The sequence below is a fragment of the Elgaria multicarinata genome, chromosome 18, assembly GCF_023053635.1.
Source record: "Elgaria multicarinata webbii isolate HBS135686 ecotype San Diego chromosome 18, rElgMul1.1.pri, whole genome shotgun sequence".
Lineage (NCBI taxonomy): Eukaryota > Metazoa > Chordata > Lepidosauria > Squamata > Anguidae > Elgaria > Elgaria multicarinata.
In genome coordinates this window covers 13378430-13400165 of record NC_086188.1, presented here as the reverse complement: position 1 = coordinate 13400165, position 21736 = coordinate 13378430, and the positions used below count along the sequence as shown (strand labels likewise).

The 21736-nt window shown below is 45.4% G+C and overlaps 2 protein-coding genes across 2 annotated transcripts in view; both read right to left on the bottom strand.

Annotated features, from left to right (window-relative positions):
* Positions 1-21736, bottom strand: part of VSIG10 (V-set and immunoglobulin domain containing 10) — a 497585-nt gene that overhangs the window by 376057 nt on the left and 99792 nt on the right. The gene's annotated exons all lie outside the window — the stretch shown is intronic.
* Positions 1-21736, bottom strand: part of KSR2 (kinase suppressor of ras 2) — a 227243-nt gene that overhangs the window by 191792 nt on the left and 13715 nt on the right. Inside the window, exon 2 of the mRNA XM_063144251.1 lies at positions 2482-2622. Within this exon, the coding sequence (XP_063000321.1) occupies positions 2482-2622 (141 nt within the window). The remainder of the gene's footprint in view (positions 1-2481; positions 2623-21736) is intronic.

Sequence of the window (21736 nt, the reverse complement as noted above, 5' to 3'; positions counted from 1 at the left end):
AGCCAAAGTAGCGCTGAACTTTCCAGTGAACTGTGGCCTAACACCGGAGTTCTTGGTTTATCATTTTCATAATATTGTTCTTTCCCAAACACTCTAAAATTACGTACATTCTGTTCAGTATATATTTTGTTTGTCTCTGGAGCCATTGCAATCTGCCCCTCCTTGTCCTAGATATAGGAACCTGAAACATCCACAAAGATGCTTTTCTCCTTCCTTCCTGCAGAATGGAGCAGTGCTGCCCTCTTGTGGGTCTGCTGGAGGAGTGCAGGACCACTGAAGAGCACCTCTGTCTTTCGGTGTGCTTTCAACGAACTCTTTGCCCAAGCTTGGCCAGGCAACCTGAAGAGTGCACATTATCTTTGTGCTTTAGGAGCTTCCGAGGAGGAGGTGTATGGTCTACCTCCATCAGGTCAACACAGCACCCTGGAAAATGAATAACTAGCTTGAAGGAACAGAACTTTTCTGCTGTGCCATTGAAACAGTTAATATATCCAGGGGTGGCATCAAGTGTCAGCATAGTTGGCACATACTAAGGGCCCACACACCAACAGCGGCCCAAAGATGACATCCTCTGGATTTCCTTCTCCTCTTCATCATTACAACCTGCTTGTTGTCTTGTCCATCATTTTGTCCCAGGCAACAGCAGTGGTAAAATCCATGGCTCTCCGAGGGTCAGGAAAGAGACCATGGAAGAAGAGAAAAATGGCTGTGCCAGTGGAAGGAAGAGCCTCGTGTGGCGCAGAGCGGTAAAGCTGCAGTTTTTGCAGCTGAAACTCTTCCCACGGCCTGAGTTCGATCCCAGCGGAAGCTGGTCTCAGGCAGCTGGCTCAGGTCGACTCAGCCTTCCATCCTCCCGAGGTCGGTAAAATGAGTACCCAGTTAGCTGGGGGAAAGGTAATCACGGCCGGGGAAGGCTACGGCAAACCACCCCACTATAAGGCCTGCCAAGAAAACATCAGCGAAAGCTGGCGTCCCTCCAAGAGTCAGTAATGACTCAGTGCTTGCACGAGAGGTTCCTTTCCTTTTCCTCTCCTTTTTCCAGTGGAAGGGAAGGAGACCAGGAAGACCAAGATACAAATTATCCTAAGCATCTTCCAGCCTCCTTCCCTCCCGCTCCGAAACACCCTCCCTAGACAGGTTTAAAAACCTGTCTAATGAAATCTACAAGGCAAGAGGACGGAGAAGCAATGATCGCATCAGACACTCCTCCTGCTCTGCATTGGATGATCAGACGCCTCCGAGTTTGGGGGGTTCCATTCACCAAGGGTGCAATCCATAGGAAAGGAAAGGGGAACCTGCTTCTGCTGTTGCTTCGCAGGTGGCAGATTGAGGACTACATTGAGAAAGACCAAGGACTGTGGCCGAAACGCCACCTGGCACCCAATGAGTCCCATGTTAATTCTGCACCTGTTACTAAACTTGCATGCAATTTTCATTGGGCGAATGTTTTTGTCCATCACGTTGAGAGCCTTGTGTAAATAGAAAATGATTATGGACGCATTTTGAATCATATAGTTAATGTTTGGCTGGGTGTGTTTTTGATATGTATTGCTTGCTGCCTTGAGTAAAGGTTTCCTGTAGAAAGGAGGCAATAATAATTGTGGTGGTGATGGTGATACCAACTGTCACTGCTGAGGCCATCAGAGGGAAAGGCTGGAGCAGCCAGGCACCTCTCCATCATGCCTGGGTCCAGCTCCAACTGAGAGTCCCCCCTCCCTCCTGCTACCAACTGTCACTGCTGAGGCCATCAGAGGGAAAGGATGGAGCAGCCAGGCACCTCTCCATCATGCCTGGGTCCAGCTCCAACTGAGAGTCCCCCCTCCCTCCTGCTACCAACTGTCACTGCTGAGGCCATCAGAGGGAAAGGATGGAGCAGCCAGGCACCTCTCCATCATGCCTGGGTCCAACTCCAACTGAGAGTCCTCCCTCCCTCCTGCTACCAACTGTCACTGCTGAGGCCATCAGAGGGAAAGGATGGAGCAGCCAGGCACCTCTCCATCATGCCTGGGTCCAACTCCAACTGAGAGTCCCCCCTCCCTCCTGCTACCAACTGTCACTGCTGAGGCCATCAGAAGGAAAGGCTGGAGCAGCCAGGCACCTCTCCATCATGCCTGGGTCCAGCTCCAACTGAGAGTCCCCCCTCCCTCCTGATACCAACTGTCACTGCTGAGGCCGTGAGAGGCAACCAAAAAATAAAGTAACAAGAGACAGCTGTACTGGATGTTCCCAACGCATTTCGACGCATGTCTTTGTCAGGGGAGTGGGGGAAGCTTCAGATGAAGAAAAGGAGAGGGAATCCTTCTGAAAATCCGTTTGAGATTTTTTTTGCCACTTGATTAAGACCCATGTTGAAACGCACCAGGAACCACCAGTACAGCCGTCTCTTGATAAATAAATAAGCCGCGGATCCAAGGGGCTGGAAGAAGGGCATTGCAGAAGGAAGCGGGAATTGATCACTGTCCACATCCAGGCCTCGCTCACCTCCATGACTTCCTTGCGGATGTTGACAATGCGGAACCAGTGCAGGAGCTGCGGGAATCCCTCCAGCTTGGCGTTGCGCTCCTGCAGGGCCACCTTCCGTTTGCAGGAGAGCTGGCGGCTGAAGTACTTCACCAGCTTGCTCTGGAGAGGTGGGGAGAGAGAAAGAGAGAGATGAGATGAGATGGCAGGAGTCAGGCATCTGTCTGTCAAAGGAGACCCCACCCACCGGCTCTGCGTCCTTCTCTCTCCCTCTACAAATGCTTTTCTCTGCATCCTTTAGCACATGGGAAGGCAACTCCGTATACACATCGATGCTTTGGACTACAACTCCCATACTGTCCCATACTCCCATGCTGAAGGGAGTTGTAGTCAAAAACATCTGGATAGTACTGGGTTGCCTGCCTCTACTCTGGTGGGCCATGACCTGGCCTCAAGTGCTCCACGGTGCCGCCATCATTATTATGTCCCTTTGCTGCAAATAGTCACGGAAAAAGAAACATTGGGTGCATTTAGCCCGGAAAAGAGATGATTAAGAGGAAATAGCCCAGAGCGCATGATCAGCAGGCAATTAACAAGAAATGGCAGCTTCTTAACTAAGCTGCATAGGTTGGCCGCATACTGCGGAGATTGGCATGATTACCCATGGCAGCGTGGCTTGTCACATCGTGCGAACCCGCCCAGGGTGGCTTGTTGCCATGGGTAACCAGCTACCCGGAACCCTACATCAACCCATGAGTTCTGGGTGGCTTGCTACCCACGCCAAAAAGGCACCCTGGCCAGGTTCATAAGAGCCAATGTGGTGTAGTGGTTAGATTGTTCAACTGGGACTTGGAAGATCCAAGTTCTAGTCCCCGCTCGGCCATGGAAGCTCACTGGGTGACTTTGGGCAAGTCCCTGACTTTCAACCTAACCTCCCTCACAGGGTTGTTGTGAGGTTAATATGGAGAGGAGGGAGTCACATCAGCCACAGGAGGAAAAAACACAGATTGTAAATGTAATAAATAAATAAATCAACACGCCAAGCCACACTGCCAAGAGTAATTGTGCAAATCCCTCTAGCACGCAACCGGCATGGGCAGCATAGTTTACACAGCCACCGTGCGTTGCCGATGGTGTGAACCCGGTCAAAGTGAGGAACATCTTCAAATATCTGAAGGGCTATCACAGAGGTGATGGAGCAGATTTGTCCTCGGTGGCTCCAGAGGCGAGGACCTGAAACGACAAGGTTCCAGTGACAAGGAAGGCGATTTCAGCTAAACATTGGAAAGAAATTCCTGACAGGATACGCTGCCCAACAGTGCAACTGCTTGGAAGACTGTGGAGTCTCTTTCATTAGAGGTTCTTAAGCAAAGGCTAGATACCACCCATGAGGGAAGCTGGAGAAGCAGGGTTTCTACATCCACAAGGGGTGGACTAGATCAACTTTGGGGTCCCTTCCAACTCTTATGAATCAATTTTACCCAGATTTTGTTTTTAAAAACTGTACTCCTGCACACTTGCTTATCAGTGTTTGGTGCAAAAGTCCTGCCTAGGCTGTGTAACTCTAGGAACATAGCCAGTCATCCATTCTTGAGCTCCACCTAGACCAGGGATGGAGCATTTGTGGCCTTCCAGAAGTTTTGGTTTAAAATTCCCATCAGCCCTGACCAGGATAGCCAGTAGGGAGGGATCATGGGAGTGCCAGGCCAGAACATCTGGTAGACCACAGGGCAGCCACCTCTGACATATACAAACCTGCCCTGGTATTAAGACCTTTATCTCATGTCCCTCCCCAAGAACCTCCACCTTCAAAAGGTGAAGCAGGTCTTTTTGGTAGTGGCACCCAAAATTTACAATGTTCTACTCAGAAGGGCCACCTGGCTTCCCTGTTGCTGAGTTTTAGGTGCCAAGTGATGACATTTTCTAGGGTGATTCTCCCATCCCCAACTGCTGTTTTCTTGACTATTTGATGGGCTATTTTATCAACCTGAGTTTAGCCTGTCTTAATTTATGCTTTTGGTTTTTTTCCATTGCTACTGGATTTTTATTTTTCATTTCATTTATGGTTGTATTGTTTTAAAGCAATTTATATCCCACTTTGGACTGGTTTTATTTCATTTTAAAGAGTTTTAACAGTGGGTTACACTTGAGGAGACTCATCAACTTAACAGTTTATTAGCATTCAAGAACGCTATATAGACTGATCTCTTTCGGCAGGCCTATCCAGTGGAATCTTAGGATGTTTTAACAATATATATTATGTTTTAATTCAGTTTTATGTATTTTACCATTTACTGTTGTTCCCCGCCTCGATCAAAATAGAGAGGCAGGTAAGAAATAAATTTAGTTATGATGATGATGATGATGATGATAATGATGAAATAAATAGGTAGGTCATGCTGGCTATGCAGACCTTCCTCAAACACCAGGTGCTTTTCCTCTATCAGGATTGGGCTTAAAGAAAATGCTCTTTCCAGATCCGTTGACATGACAACATATCTCAATAAGTGCTGGTGGCTGAGCCTATGGGAGTTATAAAATCCAACAACATATAGTGGGCTACAGGTTGCCTGCCCTTGTGTAAGCAGTAACAACCTTTATGCATCAATGACACTAAACACAACATAAGCTGCAAAAATATTGCTTTAGATACTACAAATTATATATCAAGAAGAGTCCTAAGAGAAAAATAAAAGCTATCCATAGCCTTCACAAGACATACCAAGCAATGACACACACATAGTAAGTCTTCAATAAGGATAACATTGCATAAGTCAGTCTCTCTCTCTCTCTCTCTCTCTCTCTCTCTAATACTGCTGTTAAAGATAAAGAAATCCACTTTGATTGTAAGGCAACTCTGGCCACTGCTAGACCTAAGATTTATCCTGGGATCATCCAGGGTTCACCCCTGCCTGAGCACTGGATTCTCTGTGTGTCACCTAGATGACCAGGTTTGACCCCTGGATGATCCAGGGATAAACCTTAGGTCTAGCTATGGCGTCTGTTTCATTGAACGTAATAAGCTGTATGGAGAAAGTCCTACACACAAAGAACATCTCAACTGGCCGTGTGAAAAACATATGTATTTATACATAGTAGCATCTTAACCAATTAGCAGTTAGCAAAGTTCTAAGGCAAAACAAAGACAGACCAAAGAAAACTTCTTCATTCTACCTTATCAACAGATGGCCCTTAACTCTTCTGGCAATGTCAGATTGACCTGGATGGTCAGTCCTCCTGATCAAGCTAGCTTATTTGTCTTCTACTGTATCAAGAGGTCTTGACAGTTAGAAATTCCATTTCCTTGTTGATATAATAGTTTTAGCATTACAGCACATTCAGGTACATACATTATTCCAACCCCATCGTGCAGTTCACTTACAAGAACGAAACTACATACAGAGGAGGTGTCTCAAGGCTTCTGGCCTCGTTTTCTCACTACTGAGGGACTCCACTGTGGGAAATTTTAGGGGCTCTTGAGCCACCATGGCCATGACTGGCCACTGCAAACATAGAGTCGGTGATTGAAATCAATATTAAAAAACATAAAGAGCAGCCATTCTGCATCAAAGCAAAGATCCAGGAAAGGCACCAGGTTAAGGACAGCTAGAGTGTCAGACTAGGTTCACGGAGATCCCAGGTTCAAATCCTTACTTAGCCACAAAAGTCATTGGGTGATCTCACTCAATTTTTCTCAGCCTAGCCTACCCAATGAAGTTGTCATGGGGATAAAATATAAGGTGGAACATGAATGCTGCTCCTTCGAGGGAATGGCCTGAAAGGTGGTAGGTGAGTCTCCTTCATTAGATTTCATTGTATTTAGGGTTGTCAGAGAAATCAGCAACTGAATCAAAAGAGCTCCAATTTCTATGAATCCAACCCATGGATTCAGCAGTGCACCAGCTTTTCCCAACTCACACAAATTCAGCGGATTTGTGGATTTATTTATTTACTTTCCATAATTTTACCCAAATTTAGCCATAGAAAAATACATTTAAAAAAAACCCAACACCAGCTAAAATGTGTACTTCCCGCACATGCTAAAGCATGAAAATGCACATTTGGGGACTTGCACGTGGTGGTGGTGGGGTGTTTTTGCACATTTTCACATGTGCGAATTTGTGTCAATGTGAATTCGTGCAAATATGGGACATTTAAAAAAAAACACAATTCTGCCAATGAGCAGACGACAGAACAGTGCCTAACAATCTGCAAAACACAAATGGAACAGATTTAACCCTTCCGTGTTTTCCCATCCCTTCCTCCATCTTTTTTTCTTACTACAGAGAATACTTAGGGTACAATCCTAGGGTGCAATACACAAACATCTTCCACCTCCTAGATTCATGCTGGCTGGGGAATGCTGAGAGTGAAAGGACTTCCGTCTAAACATGCACAGGATTGTGCCCTTGTATGGAATTGCTGCACAGTGCCTTCTGATATTTAGTGCTAGGAGCAGGGCCGACCCTACGATTAGACAGGGTGAGGCAAGTGCTTCAGGCAGCAGATGCTGGAGGGGGGCAGCAGACCTGCAACCTTTCTTCCTGAGATCCCCAATCCATTCCCCTTCTCTGGGAGGACTGAGCTCTCTGTGCTGTATACCTGGCCCTGGGCTCCTAAACCAATGTGTCACCCTTGGGTGTGGTGGAAGACGGTATGTCGTTACCTGTGTGTAAATAAGTCAACTCTCATTCCAGGCAGCTTCAGTACCTGGAATGGAAAGAGGTGCCATCTTGTCTTCTGCCTCGGGCAGAAAAATGTCTTGGGCTTTCCTTAGCTAGGGACCACTGCCTGGAAACACCCTATATCTTACTCAGGTAGAAAAGACAAACTGTTGCAGCAACAACCAGACACCAATTCCGTCTGCTAGGGTGTAGCTTACATTTCGAACACAAGATGGAGCTGCAGAACACATGAGAATTTTTCACATCTTGACCGTAGTCATTGGCCAGAAAAGGGCGGGGGAGGCCTGTTAAGTCTGTTGCAGCCACAACACAATGGAGTGTTTTTGTGGCACCATCCAGTGTTAACAGATTGAGGGTGGCATAAGTTGGCAGATACAGATATCCGAGCTTGATTCACCCAATTCTGGATGTGGAAGGGACTGTGAAGGTCATCCAGTCCAACCCAACACAGCAATCTTGTAGCTACAGCATCCGACAGGCGGCCTTCCAGCCTGTCTGCAGATACCCCCAGCAAAGAGGAGCCCACCGACCCCTGAGACCGTCCACTCCACTCTCAAACAGCTCATACTGTTAGGACCTTTCTCACAATAGGATCGAGTCGGTGACAGTTCCGTGAAAGGTTTTCATGCAGGACTTCAGGTCTGTGGGCCGAAATCTGGTCCCAGAAGGCCACGCCTCCTTCAACTAGCTCCTCCCCCTTTCCCACGGACATTGAACATTTAGTGATTTCCTATCTTTTGTGCAGTTCCTCCCACTCCATTCTGAAAGGATGAAATGCCGCTCTGAGGGCTTTGTTCCTGGCAGGAAGAGTACTTCAACTCAATATAGGAACTGAGCCAGAGTGGTGTAGTGGCTAAGGTGTTGGACTGGGAGTCGGGAAATCCGGGTTCTAGTCCCCACTCCCCCATGGAAACCCACTGGGCGACTTTGGGCCAGTCACAGACTCTCAGCCCAACCTACCTCACAGGGTTGTTGTTGTTGTGAGGATAACATGGAGAGTAGGATTATGCATACCGCCTTGGGTTCCTTGGAGGAAAAAAGGTGGGATATAAATGTAATAAAATAAATAAATAAACTATTTTAAAAAATGCCTAATTTGCAACGTAGGACATTTGTGAACTTTTACCCAGTCTATCACAAACATGACACGAAAATGCCAAGCTGACATTGGGGATTACCCAGCAGGATTTAGAAAACGGCGCATCCCATTTCACAAGGCAGCTCTGGGCAAGCGATGAAAAGAAAACCCATGATTCGCCAGGTGGGATTCAGAACCCGTTTGTTGAAATTTAAAACAAGATGAAAAGAAGGGAGAAACCAGTTCTCAGGATGCAAAGGATTAATTTATACGAAGCCTGATGCATTTCGGCCTGTGTCCTTTCAAAGGCCTTCTTCAAGGGGCTATAAACATTAAAAAATACATTTGAAAACATGATATATCCATATTATAAAGTTAAACTGACATATTGCTACAGGGGCCTGTGTCAATTTAACTTTACAATATGAATATATTTTATCAGTATGTGTTGGCCTCTCGTGTTTTCAAGTGGCTACCAGGAGGAGGGCCTTCTCTGCTGTGGCACCCCGGCTGTGGAATGAGCTCCCTAAGGAGGTTCGCTTGGCACCTACATTATATGCTTTTAGACGCCAGGTGAAGACCTTTTTATTCTCCCAACATTTTAACAATATATAAATACATTTTAACATGGTGTTTTAAATTTGTAATTTTGCATTGTTGCTGTTTTTATCTGGTTGAGCTTTTATATTGTAATTTATATTATGGCTTTATACTGTTGTTTTATACTTTGAATGGTTTTAATTTTTGTGAACCGCCCAGAGAACTCCGGCTATTGGGCAGTATAGAAATGTAATAAATAAATAAATAAATAAATATTGTTAATGTTTACAGACCCTTGAAGAAGGCCTTTGAAAGGACACAGGCTGAAATGCATCAGGCTTTGTATCAATAAATCCATCGCAACCTGAGAATCTGTTTCTCCCTTCGTTTCACCTGACTTGGAAGCTTTCCTCCTTTGGTTTTTGAAATTTTAAACAAACAAACAAACCTTGCAGCAGCATTTGAAGCAGGGGAGAACAGAGAGGCCTTCGGACCAAAACCAACCCTCTTCAGGTCCTGATTTAGCCCTCTGGGGTTCTCCAAATGGCCACGCCCACTTCTCCTAGCCACACCCACTTTCCACGCCCTCCTCTACTGGCTCTCACTGCCAGTTAGTTACTGGCAGTGAGAGCCTTAAGCTAAAATATGCTGATTTTGGGCTCCACCCATTCTGCCTTTGCCCCACCCATCACTGGAATGTGTCCTCCGATAGCTTCTTTAAAATGGAATTCTGGCTTCAGGGTGGAAGAGGTTCCCCAGCCCTGATCCAACGCCACTATAGGCATGTTTAGCCTGGAAAAGAGAAGATTGAGGGGAGACATGAGAGCACTCTTCAAATACTTAAAAGGTTGTCACACAGACGAGTGGTCCAGGATCTCTTCTCGATCCTCCCAGAGTGCAGGACACGGAATAATGGGCTCAAGTTACAGGAAGCCAGATTCCGGCTGGACATCAGGAAAAGCTTCCTGACTGTTAGAGCAGTACGACAGTGGAACCAATGACCTAGGGAGGTGGTGGGCTCTCCCACACTAGAGGCCTTCAAGAGGCAGCTGGACAGCCGTCAAGTATGCTTTAAGGTAGATTCCTGCAATGAGCAGGGGGTTGGACTCGATGGCCTTATAGGCACCTCCCAACTCTACTATTCTATGATTCTATAAGGGTCCCCTTCGCAACACAGTCTTTCACTGCCATTGTCAAAAGCACTCTCTCACAAGCAGACATAGTGATGTGCCCAGGGTGCTCTGCAAAAAACGTGTGGATGCCCTCTAGTAATAAGAACTGCTCATTCTGCTCTTGCTGCTAGACTCGATTTCAATTACTTCGTGTTAGCTGGGAAGAGCATATTTGGGGAGCATCTTCCAGTTGCTAGGGAACCGCAACATCCTGTCTTCTCCAACCAACCAATCACAGCTGGCTGAGACCGCAGGTGAGCTGGCACAATGCCACGGCAAAGGGAACAAGCTAAGAATCATACGACTCCAGTTCAAATCTTACCATGAAGGCAACCAGGTGCCCTGAGGGAAGCCATTCAAACTCAGGCTCTGCCATTCTTCACCTTAGCAATACAAGGATAATCACCACTACCTACCTTATAAGGCTCTTGTAAGAGTTACAACAAAAGTATTGTTAAACATTGGAACTTTAAAATGGAGTCTCTAGATTGAAAAAGATGTGTTTATTTTATTTATTGATTAAATTTATATACCACTCCATAGCCGAAGCTCTCCAGGCGGTTTACAAAAGTTAAAAACAGTGAACATTAAAAAGTATACAAAATTTAAAACCATCGAAAATATAAAAACACCAGTATTTATTTAAACAACAGTGTTTAAATGTGATGAGTGTTGCTACTCATCAGATAGTTCAATGCTATTACCTATGGCCTGAATTTAGATAATAGTTTATTTTATCATACTACCACAGCCATTAATTAGCTTACCAAATCCAAGATGTTTGTTCAGAAGCCGCAGCTTGTGCAAAATGCAGCAGCCAGATTGATAACTAGAACCAGAAGGTTTGAACATATAACACCAATTCTGGGCTGCTTGCATTGGCTGCCTATACATTTCTGAGCCCGATTCAAGGTGCTGGTTTTAACCTATAAAGCGTTACACGGCTTGGGACCACAATACCTAACGGAACGCCTCTCCCGACACGAACCTACCTGTACACTGCGCTCAACATCTAAGGTCTTCCTCTGAGTTCCTACTTCAAGGATGGCAACAAGGGAGAGAGCCTTTTCAGTGGTGGCCCCCCAATTTCAGAATGATCTCCCCGACGAGGCTCGCCTGGCGCCGAGACTGTTATCTTTTCGGCACCAGGTCAAGACTTTTCTCTCCTCCCAGGCATTTAACAACATATGCTAAGTTTTTTTAACTGACCCCAGAACAGTTTTTAAATGGATATTATTGTTTTTATGCTTTTAAATTTTGTATACTTTTAATGTTGACTGTTTTTAACTTTAGTAAACTGCCCAGAGAGCTTTGGATATGGGGTGGTATATAAATGTAATAAATAAATAAATTATCACCATTGTTCGTTATCATCAACAGTGATTTGTGAATGGTCACTTATTTTATTAGTGCCTGTATTTTCTACTTTTTTGCATTTCATCCCCCTCTGTAGAGTCTTCACCCATGCATATACACACACCTGTCAATTTAGAATAACGTTTCCAGCATTTGATGAAGTGGACTATGGTCCACACATTGATTATGACACATGTTTTTTGTTAGTCTCCAAGGTGTCACAAAGCTCTTTGTTGTGTTCCATAAGCAGGATATATTGCATGTGAAATGCTTTAAATATGATTAGGACTAACTCCAAAAGATTAAACACGCACATCTCTTTGCCATTATGACAAAATCAAACCCCCTAAATTATAGTGGTGCAACATCATTGATAGAATATTGCATTCCGTTTATGTAATGTTGTTCTTAGATTGCCCCTAGAGTGTGGTTTATTTATTTAAAACATTTATATCCCGCCCTATATCATTAAGATCTTGCTATGCTTTCTAGAATGCTCTAGGAACACAGATTATAGAATCTAAAAAAGAGTAGACTTGAAAGGGTCCTCTAAGGCCATCAAGTCCACCCCCTGCTCAATGCAGGAATCCACCTTAAAGCATCCCTGACAGACGGCTGCCCAGCTGCAGTTTGAAGGCCTCTTGTATGGGAGAGTCCAGGACTTCCCTAAGTCATTGGTTCCATTGTCTTACTGCTCTTATAGTCAGGACGTTTTCCCTGATGTCCAACCAGAATCTGGCTTCCTATAACTTGAGCCCATTTAATGGCAGGAACCTATCCTGCAATGGCTCTAGCAGTCTCAATGTTAGTGCTGAACACAAGGCCAAGTATAACATAAGAGCATAAGACGTGCCATGCGGGATCCAAACAAGGGTCCATCTAGTCCAGCACTCTGTTCACTCAGTGGCTAGATTCATAACTTGATTTCTGGATTGAAAGCAGTCCGGAAATTTCAACTGGTACAAAACAGGGCAGCACGGTTACTAACAGGGACTGGCTGGCGAGACCACATCACACCAGTCCTTTTCCAGCTTCATTGGCTGCTAGTCCAGGTCCGGGCCCAATTCAAAGTGCTGGTATTAACATTTAAAGCCCTAAATGGCTTGGGGCCAGGCTATCTGAAGGAATGCCTCCTCCCGTATGTACCTGCCCGGACCCTAAAGTCATCCTCAAGGGTCCTTCTCCGCGAGGCCCTGCCAAAGGAAGTGAGGCAGGTGGCTACCAGGAGGAGGGCCTTCTCTGCTGTGGCACCCTGGCTGTGGAATGAGCTCCCTAAGGAGGTTCGCTTGGCACCTACATTGTATGCTTTTAGACGCCAGGTGAAGACCTTTTTATTCTCCCAGCATTTTAACAGTCTATAAATAAATTTTAACTTGGTGTTTTAAATTTGTAATTTTGCATTGCTGCTGTTTTTATCTGGTTGAGCTTTTATATAGGGTGACCATATGAAAAGGAGGACAGGGCTCCTGTATCTTTAACAGTTGCATAGAAAAGGGAATTTCAGCAGGGGTCATTTGTATATTTGGAAAACCTGGTGAAATTCCCTCTTCATCGCAGCAGTTAAAGCTGCAGGAGCTATACTAGAGTGACCAGATTTAAAGGTGCACCTTCACCTGCACCTTTAACTGTTGTGATGAAGAGGAAATTTCACCCATTTCCTCATATACACAATTGACACCTAGTGAATTTTCCTTTTCAATTCAAGTGTTAAATATACAGGAGCCCTATCCTCCTTTTCATATGGTCACCCTATTTTATATTATGGTCTTATACTGTTGTTTTATACTTTGAATGTTTTAATTTTTGTGAACCGCCCAGGGAGCTCCGGCTATTGGGCAGTGTAGAAATGTAATAAATAAATAAATAATGTTCCAGCAGACAGGTTTGTGGTCAAGGGAGTTCAGGTAAAACAGGAGTGGTCAAACAAGCAGAGTCCAAACACAGTTTCTCTTCTCCCAGGCATTTTAACAGCATTTAACAACGTTAAGTTTGTTTTTAATGGACCCCAGAATTGTTGTTTTTAAATGGATACTGTTGTTTTTATACTGTTATGTTTTTTTTTAATTTTTGCATACTTTTAATGTTTACTATTTTTAATTGTTGCAAACCACCCCGAGAGCTTCGGCTGTGGGGCGGTATATAAATGTAGTAAAATAAATAAATAAATAAATTATGCAGCCTAATACATACACAATCCAGTGGCAGAGTCAAACAGGAGTCCAAGGCCTGTAACACAGAGTTTCAAGCACAAGGCAGGGTCAGGAAACCAGGAGACAAAAGCAGGAGAAGCTGAGGAGATGTTGCTTTCAGGAATTAGGGAGCTCAGACTGGAGGCTTTTCCTCACAAGGGGCTGCTGACCGACACCCAGGCTCAGCTGTTGTCCATTAGAACGCTCAGGCCAGAGGCCTACTCCAGAGGAGTCGCTTTCTCCTCAGGAGACCGTTTTTGTGAGAGAGGGACCTCCTTTCATGAGGCCTACTGGGTGGTTGCTTGAGGAGACACCACTGCTCCTGGGTAGGGTGACCATATGAAAAGGAGGACACAGCCCCTGTATCTTTAACTGTTAAAGATACAGGAGCCCTGTCCTCCTTTTCATATGGTCACCCAATACTAGAGTGACCAGATTTAAAAGACGGCAGGGCACCTGCACCTTTTAACTGTTGCATGAAGAGGAAATTTCACCAGGTTCCCCATATATACAAATGACACCTAAAGCAACTATTTTGGAGGCTTTTGGAGGCTTTTCCTCACAAGGGGCTGCTGAGCCACACCCAGGCTCAGCTGTTGTCCATTAGAACGCTCAGGCCAGAGGCCTACTCCAGAGGAGTCGCTTTCTCCTCAGGAGACCGTTTTTGTGAGAGAGGGACCTCCTTTCATGAGGCCTACTGGGTGGTTGCTTGAGGAGACACCACTGCTCCTGGGTAGGGTGACCATATGAAAAGGAGGACACAGCCCCTGTATCTTTAACTGTTAAAGATACAGGAGCCCTGTCCTCCTTTTCATATGGTCACCCAATACTAGAGTGACCAGATTTAAAAGACGGCAGGGCACCTGCACCTTTTAACTGTTGCATGAAGAGGAAATTTCACCAGGTTCCCCATATATACAAATGACACCTAAAGCAACTATTTTGGAGGCTTTTGGAGGCTTTTCCTCACAAGGGGCTGCTGAGCCACACCCAGGCTCAGCTGTTGTCCATTAGAATGCTCAGGCCAGAGGCCTACTCCAGAGGAGTCGCTTTCTCCTCAGGAGACCGTTTTTGTGAGAGAGAGACCTCCTTTCAGGAGGCCTACTGGGTGGTTGCTTGAGGAAACACCACTGCTCCTGGGTAGGGTGACCATATGAAAAGGAGGACACAGCCCCTGTATCTTTAACTGTTAAAGATACAGGAGCCCTGTCCTCCTTTTCATATGGTCACCCAATACTAGAGTGACCAGATTTAAAAGACGGCAGGGCACCTGCACCTTTTAACTGCTGCATGAAGAGGAAATTTCACCAGGTTCCCCATATATACAAATGACACCTAAAGCAACTATTTTGGAGGCTTTTGGAGGCTTTTCCTCACAAGGGGCTGCTGAGGCACACCCAGTCTCAGCTGTTGTCCATTAGAATGCTCAGGCCAGAGGCCTACTCCAGAGGAGTCGCTTTCTCCTCAGGAGACCGTTTTTGTGTGAGAGAGACCTCCTTTCAGGAGGCCTACTGGGTGGTTGCTTGAGGAAACACCACTGCTCCTGGGTAGGGTGACCATATGAAAAGGAGGACACAGCCCCTGTATCTTTAACTGTTAAAGATACAGGAGCCCTGTCCTCCTTTTCATATGGTCACCCAATACTAGAGTGACCAGATTTAAAAGACGGCAGGGCACCTGCACCTTTTAACTGTTGCATGAAGAGGAAATTTCACCAGGTTCCCCATATATACAAATGACACCTAAAGCAACTATTTTGGAGGCTTTTGGAGGCTTTTCCTCACAAGGGGCTGCTGAGGCACACCCAGTCTCAGCTGTTGTCCATTAGAACGCTCAGGCCAGAGGCCTACTCCAGAGGAGTCGCTTTCTCCTCAGGAGACCGTTTTTGTGAGAGAGAGACCTCCTTTCAGGAGGCCTACTGGGTGGTTGCTTGAGGAAACACCACTGCTCCTGGGTAGGGTGACCATATGAAAAGGAGGACACAGCCCCTGTATCTTTAACTGTTAAAGATACAGGAGCCCTGTCCTCCTTTTCATATGGTCACCCAATACTAGAGTGACCAGATTTAAAAGACGGCAGGGCACCTGCACCTTTTAACTGTTGCATGAAGAGGAAATTTCACCAGGTTCCCCATATATACAAATGACACCTAAAGCAACTATTTTGGAGGCTTTTGGAGGCTTTTCCTCACAAGGGGCTGCTGAGCCACACCCAGGCTCAGCTGTTGTCCATTAGAATGCTCAGGCCAGAGGCCTACTTCAGAGGAGTCGCTTTCTCCTCAGGAGACCGTTTTTGTGAGAGAGACCTCGAGGCCTACTGGGTTGTTGCTTGAGGAGACACCACTGCTCCTGGGTAGGGTGACCATATGAAAAGGAGGACAGGGCTCTTGTATCTTTAACACTTGAATTGAAAAGGAAATTTCACTAGGTGTCATTTGTATATATGGGGAACCTGGTGAAATTTCCTCTTCATCACAACAGTTAAAGGTGCAGGTGCCCTGCCGTCTTTTAAATCTGGTCACTCTAGTATAGCTCCTGCAGCTTTAACTGCTGCGATGAAGAGGGAATTTCACCAGGTTCTCCATATATACAAATGACCCCTGCTGAAATTCCCTTTCCTATGCAACTGTTAAAGATACAGGAGTCCTGTCCTCCTTTTCATATGGTCACCCTACTTTAACCATTGTATCGAAAAGGGAATTTCAGCAAGTGCCATTGTTATTCATTTCAGGAATCAAAGGACTGGTTTTCCTACCACCCTAAAATCAATTAAATTTGCCCATGGTCAAAATGGATTCCAGCCAGGGCAGTTTACAATAAAGAACATTTAAAAAAGAGAGAATGATACAATATATTAAGACTGACTGTAAATAATAATTTAAAAATCTGATAAAAGACGAAGAAAAGTTCTTTAAATGCTTGGCTGTAATAAAACATATTTTGCCCGATGCCTAAAAGATAGACATTATATCATTGGAGCATCATAACTAGGGTGACCATATTGAAAAATGGACAGGGCTCCTGTGTCTTGAGGACCAGCATTGGGCAAAAGGTGGGATGATGATGATGATGATGATGATGATAATAATAATAGAAGAAGAAGAAGAAGAAGAAGAAGAAGAAGAAGAAGAAGAAGAAGAAGAAGTTGTTGAACTGAAGTAGGCATGCAGCACCTGGTGAAATTACCTCTTCATCACATCAGTGAAAGCTGCAGGAGCTCTGCCTAGGCTGACCATACAAAAGAGGGCAGGGCTCCTGCAGCTTTCACTGTTGCGATGAAGACAGAATTTCACCAGGTGCTGCATGCCTACTTCAATACAACTGTTAAAAACACAGGAGCCCAGTCCTTTTTTTATATGGTCACCGTAGTTATGGTGCTCTAATGATAGAATGTCTATCTTTTAGGCATCGGGCAAAATATTTTTTATTACAGCCAAGCATTTAAAGAACTTTTCTTCGTCTTTTATCAGATTTTATTATGATTATTTGCAGTCAGTCTTAGTATATTGTATCATTCTCTCTCTCTCTCTCTCTCTCTTTTTAAAAAAGTTCTTTATTGTAAACTGCCCTGGAATCCATTTTGACCATGGGCAAATTTAATTGATTTTAGGGTGGTATGAAAATCAGTTCTTTGATTCCTGAAATCCTCGGAGATATTTTCCAAAGCTGACACCGAACTCTTTGAACTCTGGTTAGCAAATTGGTGGGGGGTGAGCAGAATCAAAATTCAGTAGCAGTGTGTGTATGTTTTAGAAAAACTTCTTGATTCTGTTTGTTTATGCATTTATTTCTTCTGTTTATTTATTTTTAATTGATTCATATATCCCGGCTTTTTCCTTTGAGGTGTACAGGATTCCCTTCCTCCTCTCCATTTTATCCTTACAACAACCCTGTGAAGTAGCTGTAGGCCGTGAGGCCCTGGGCCAAAGACACCTAGCCAGCTTCACGGCCAAGTGGGGACTTGAACCCAGCTCTCGCTGGTCCGACACTCTGATCGCTAGGCCGAGTGACCATCCACAAGCGACACGTCGAAGGTCAAGACTTTGCAGTATCCTCCAATGGCTAACAATTTCGCACATCTGGGCTTGACTGGCCTGGGTCCCCCTCTCCCTGGAGGCAAGCGCCTTTGCTCTGATGCTAACCCAGTAGGAGCGCTGGCCGCAATCACGTGAACTGCTGAGCGCCAGGAGGCCACACCGAATAAATTCCCCGAAGCCGAATAAATTCCCCGAAGCGAGCAGCGCTCGAATGGCAACAAACCCAGCCTCCAGGGAGAGGGAGCACAGCTGCACCTCTCTCCCAGCGCCTAGCACCTGCTAATTGACGGTGCTCCAGTGACGTCAGCCGTGCTGGAAACGGCTCTCCTGCCTTGCCCTGCTGGGAGATTAAGATCTCACCAAAACAAAGGGGGGGGGAGAGAAGTGGGGAAAACGTGGATGGAAAAAGAAAGAACACGAAGTAAAAAGAAAACAAGACGCTGCCGATAAATCACCTGAGGCGCACAGGAGGCTCGCGCGCGCATGACCTGCTGCAGATCAGCGCTTGCTTCGTGGGAGTGCGCAAGAGGAGGAGTGGAAACCCAACCCACCTTGGAGAGTTCCTTTGGCAAGGCTGCGAGAAGCTGCCTTTGCAAGTTTAATGAACGCATAGTTTCGACATGAGTTGAGAGCCCGGCAATAGGCACCGACGATCCCTGCTGTTCTCGGCCTCTCGGAAGGACGGCCGGTTGCACTCTGGCCGGTTGCCAGCTTGCAGGCAAAAGTGGGGAGTCACGTACGCTCGCGGCAAAGTTGGGAGAGAGGCTGGGCGCTACGCTTGTTTCACCCTGGCCATCATGGCCCTTCTTCTGTGTCATAAAAGGCTGCCTAAACATAGGGTGGCCCTATGGACAGGAGGGCAGGGCTCCAGTATTTTTTTACATTTGTATAGAAAAGGGAATTTCAGCAGGTGCCATTGGTATGCATGCAGCACCTAGGGAAATGCCCTCTTCATCACCACAGTTAAAGCTGCAGGAGCCCTGTGCTCCTTTTCATATAGTCACCCTACCTAAACATGACCCCCTCTGGGGCACTCTTCTTAGGAGATTGGCCGGGAGCTACCTGAGCCAAGCATCATGGAGGATCTGTCCTCGGGGAAGACGATGGCCAGCCCTAAACCTTGCTACATGGTTCGCCCCCCTCTCAGACTCAGAGGCTAATGAGCCACCTAGTCCCAAGAACGCAGGTCTCTAAAGAGTGGCATGAAGAATTTAAAAATCAACCCCAGAGCCAAGCAGAACAACAACATTCACCTAAAATTAAACCAAGAAGGAGCCCATCTAACTTCCTTAAGGATAGAGTTCCACAATCAGGGTGCCAGCACAGAAAAGACCCTGTCCTGTGTGCCCACCAACCTAGCCTCTCTTGGTGGTGGGTTATACAAAAGAGAGTCCTGCACTGAGCAAGGGGTTGGACTCGATGGCCTTCTAGGCCCGTTCCAGCTCTACTGTTCTATGATTCTACGAGAGCTCCTGAAATACAGGTTGGCTCCCTGTCTGAAACATACACCTCTGTACTTTGTGTGTAGCCACAATACTTGGACTGCAGGCCTTCGTGCGTCGTTCAGACATCCAGGAAAGGTATGTGCCCTGCAATGGGAAAAGGTGGCATGGCTGTTTTATTTATTTATTTATTTATTTATTTATTTAAAACCGTCAAAGCTCAGTGTTTACCCCGCTTGCTGCCAAACTAAGAGCCATGGTCATTTTGCGGGGCTTTTGTCAGATTTCGAACCAGGTGCATCCAAACTTAGCTAACATCTCTCCCTGGCCTCCTCCTTCTAGTCCCTTTGCCTCTCAGCATATCTGTTATTTCCTTAAGGTTAGTTAAGGTCTCAGGAGAAGTGCTGCTTTACAACCCTCCATTTCCAGTGCTATTTTTGCAATGGCATTCCACCACGCAGGGCTCAGGGGATCCAAAAATGCAGTTTTGCCTGCCAGCTGCCCCCGCCCCTCATCACTTTCAGATTCTTTGTCTACATGGAACACAGGAAGCGGCCTTATACTGAGTCAGACCATTGATTCATGTAGCCCAGTATTGTCAACGCTGACCGGCAGCGATAGTTAGAATAACAGTGTAATCTGAACTTCTAGAGAACTTCAGGGAGAAGCAGGGTCAGCTATCCATGCCAGGAATTAGCAGAATTCTTTCCTAGCCCTACCTGGGGATGCCGGGGATTGAATCTGGGACCTCCTGAATGCCAAGCAGCTGCTCTGCCATTGAGCTATGCCCCCTACATGGTACATGCACTGTGTTTGTCCTTGTACAGCACGGGTGTACAACCATTTGGGCCCCAGAGGCTGCATTCAGTGTTGCCTGGGAGTTACACATATACATGGGCTCACACACATGGACACACACACCCCTCAGTGCACAGAGATCTAGGGATCCTTGGGGATGGTGGTGCTGAAAGCCTGCTCCATCTGCCAGTGATCACTTGGGCTAAGGGGAAAGGTGGTTAGGGTCCTGCCAACTTTGGGACCCCTGCAGGGAGTGGCTGAAGGCTGAATGTGGGTCCAGGGAACAGGTTGTGCACCCCTAACATACGGGGTGATTGCTGTATTTTGCATTAGTGCTCAGAAGTCCATGGCACCTTGTAAAGGTTTGAGGCCTACTGAGGCAAGGTAATAAAATCAGGTCTTAGAGGCCTGGAGTTTTTCTGTTTGGAGGAGGTGTCACTGCGAAGAGTAGTTTCATTTCTCCAGTTAAGTTGGATTTCTTCAAAATGGGAAGAGTACTTTCTGTTTTGGGGGAAGAGGGTATTAAAGAATGAGGGAGCCAGCCAGACGAGTGCCAGAGAAAGACCAGACCATAAGGAAGGAGCAGAAAGATGCAGCTTAAAGAAGTCTAGGTGTAGCTTAGGGTAAAAGAAACTCTTTGAAACTCGAGTTTTCTCCCATTGTGCTCCAAATAGCACCTCACTGTCATCCCAGTGCTCTTCCTGCTCTTTATTTCATTTTATTTATTTATTTATTTATTTATTTATTTATTTATTGCATTTTTAGACCTGGGCAGTTCACAAAAACTAAAACCATTCAAAGTATAAAACAAACAGTATAAAAACATGATATAAAATACACATTAAAAACTGATTAAAAACATACCATACATGATTAAAATAGGGTGACCCTATGAAAAGGAGGACAGGGCTCCTGTATCTTTAACAGTTGCATAGAAAAGGGAATTTCAGCAGGGGTCATTTGTATATATGGAGAACCTGGTGAAATCCCCTCTTCATCACAACAGTTAAAGTGCAGAAGCTATACTAGAGTGACCAGATTTAAAAGAGGGCAGGGCACCTGCAGCATTAACTGTTGTGATGAAGAGGAAATTTCACCAGATTCTCTATATATACAAATAACACCTGCTGAAATTCCCTTTTCAATACAACTGTTAAAGATACAGGAGCCCTGTCCTCCTTTTCATATGGTCACCCTAATTAAAACATATTTAAAACATGAAAACATCTTTAAAACCCATAACTCCCAACCTCCCTCTTTTTTATTTTTCCATGGCCACTATTTAGGAATCACAAGGGAATAGTCTGCCCATTCAGTGCTAGGAGTGGCATGTTAACCAATCTTCTTTTTCTTTAAATATTTGTGGTCAAATAAAAAAAGGCATTTCCCCCCTTCAAGCTTTGTCAGTATCTTTGAGCTGCATTTATTTATTTGTATCCAACCTTTTTCCCCAATACTGGGCCTCAAGGCGGCTTTACAAAACCAAAACATATACCATTAAAACATATAAATAGAACTATACAAAAGTTTAAAATATAATTAAATGTGCTTCAATATTAAAATACAAAGAACCATTTTAAAAGACAACAACAACAACACCAATGCATAAAGAGAAGTCCAGATTTTTCGCAAAAGGCCTTCTGGAACAAAAAAAATTTTTTTTTGCCTGTCTCTGACAGCAAAGCAAGAAGGGAGTCAGTCTAGCTTCCCTGGGAAGGGAGTTCCAGAGCTCTGGAACAGCCACCGAGGCAAATTTCCCCCACTTTATCTAAATTTGGCATGCTATGTACATGCCACACCTCTACAAATTATCCAAATATGCCTGGGCACTCCATGTACAATACAGATACCTATCTACATAGGCGTATGACGGAGGACAACCATAACAGGGATTTCTGCTTCCCCCCCATCTTCGTGTTTGAGTTTTACTGATAGCCATTTGTTTTCTTGTATTGATCCTGTCATTGCTACTGCTGTTGC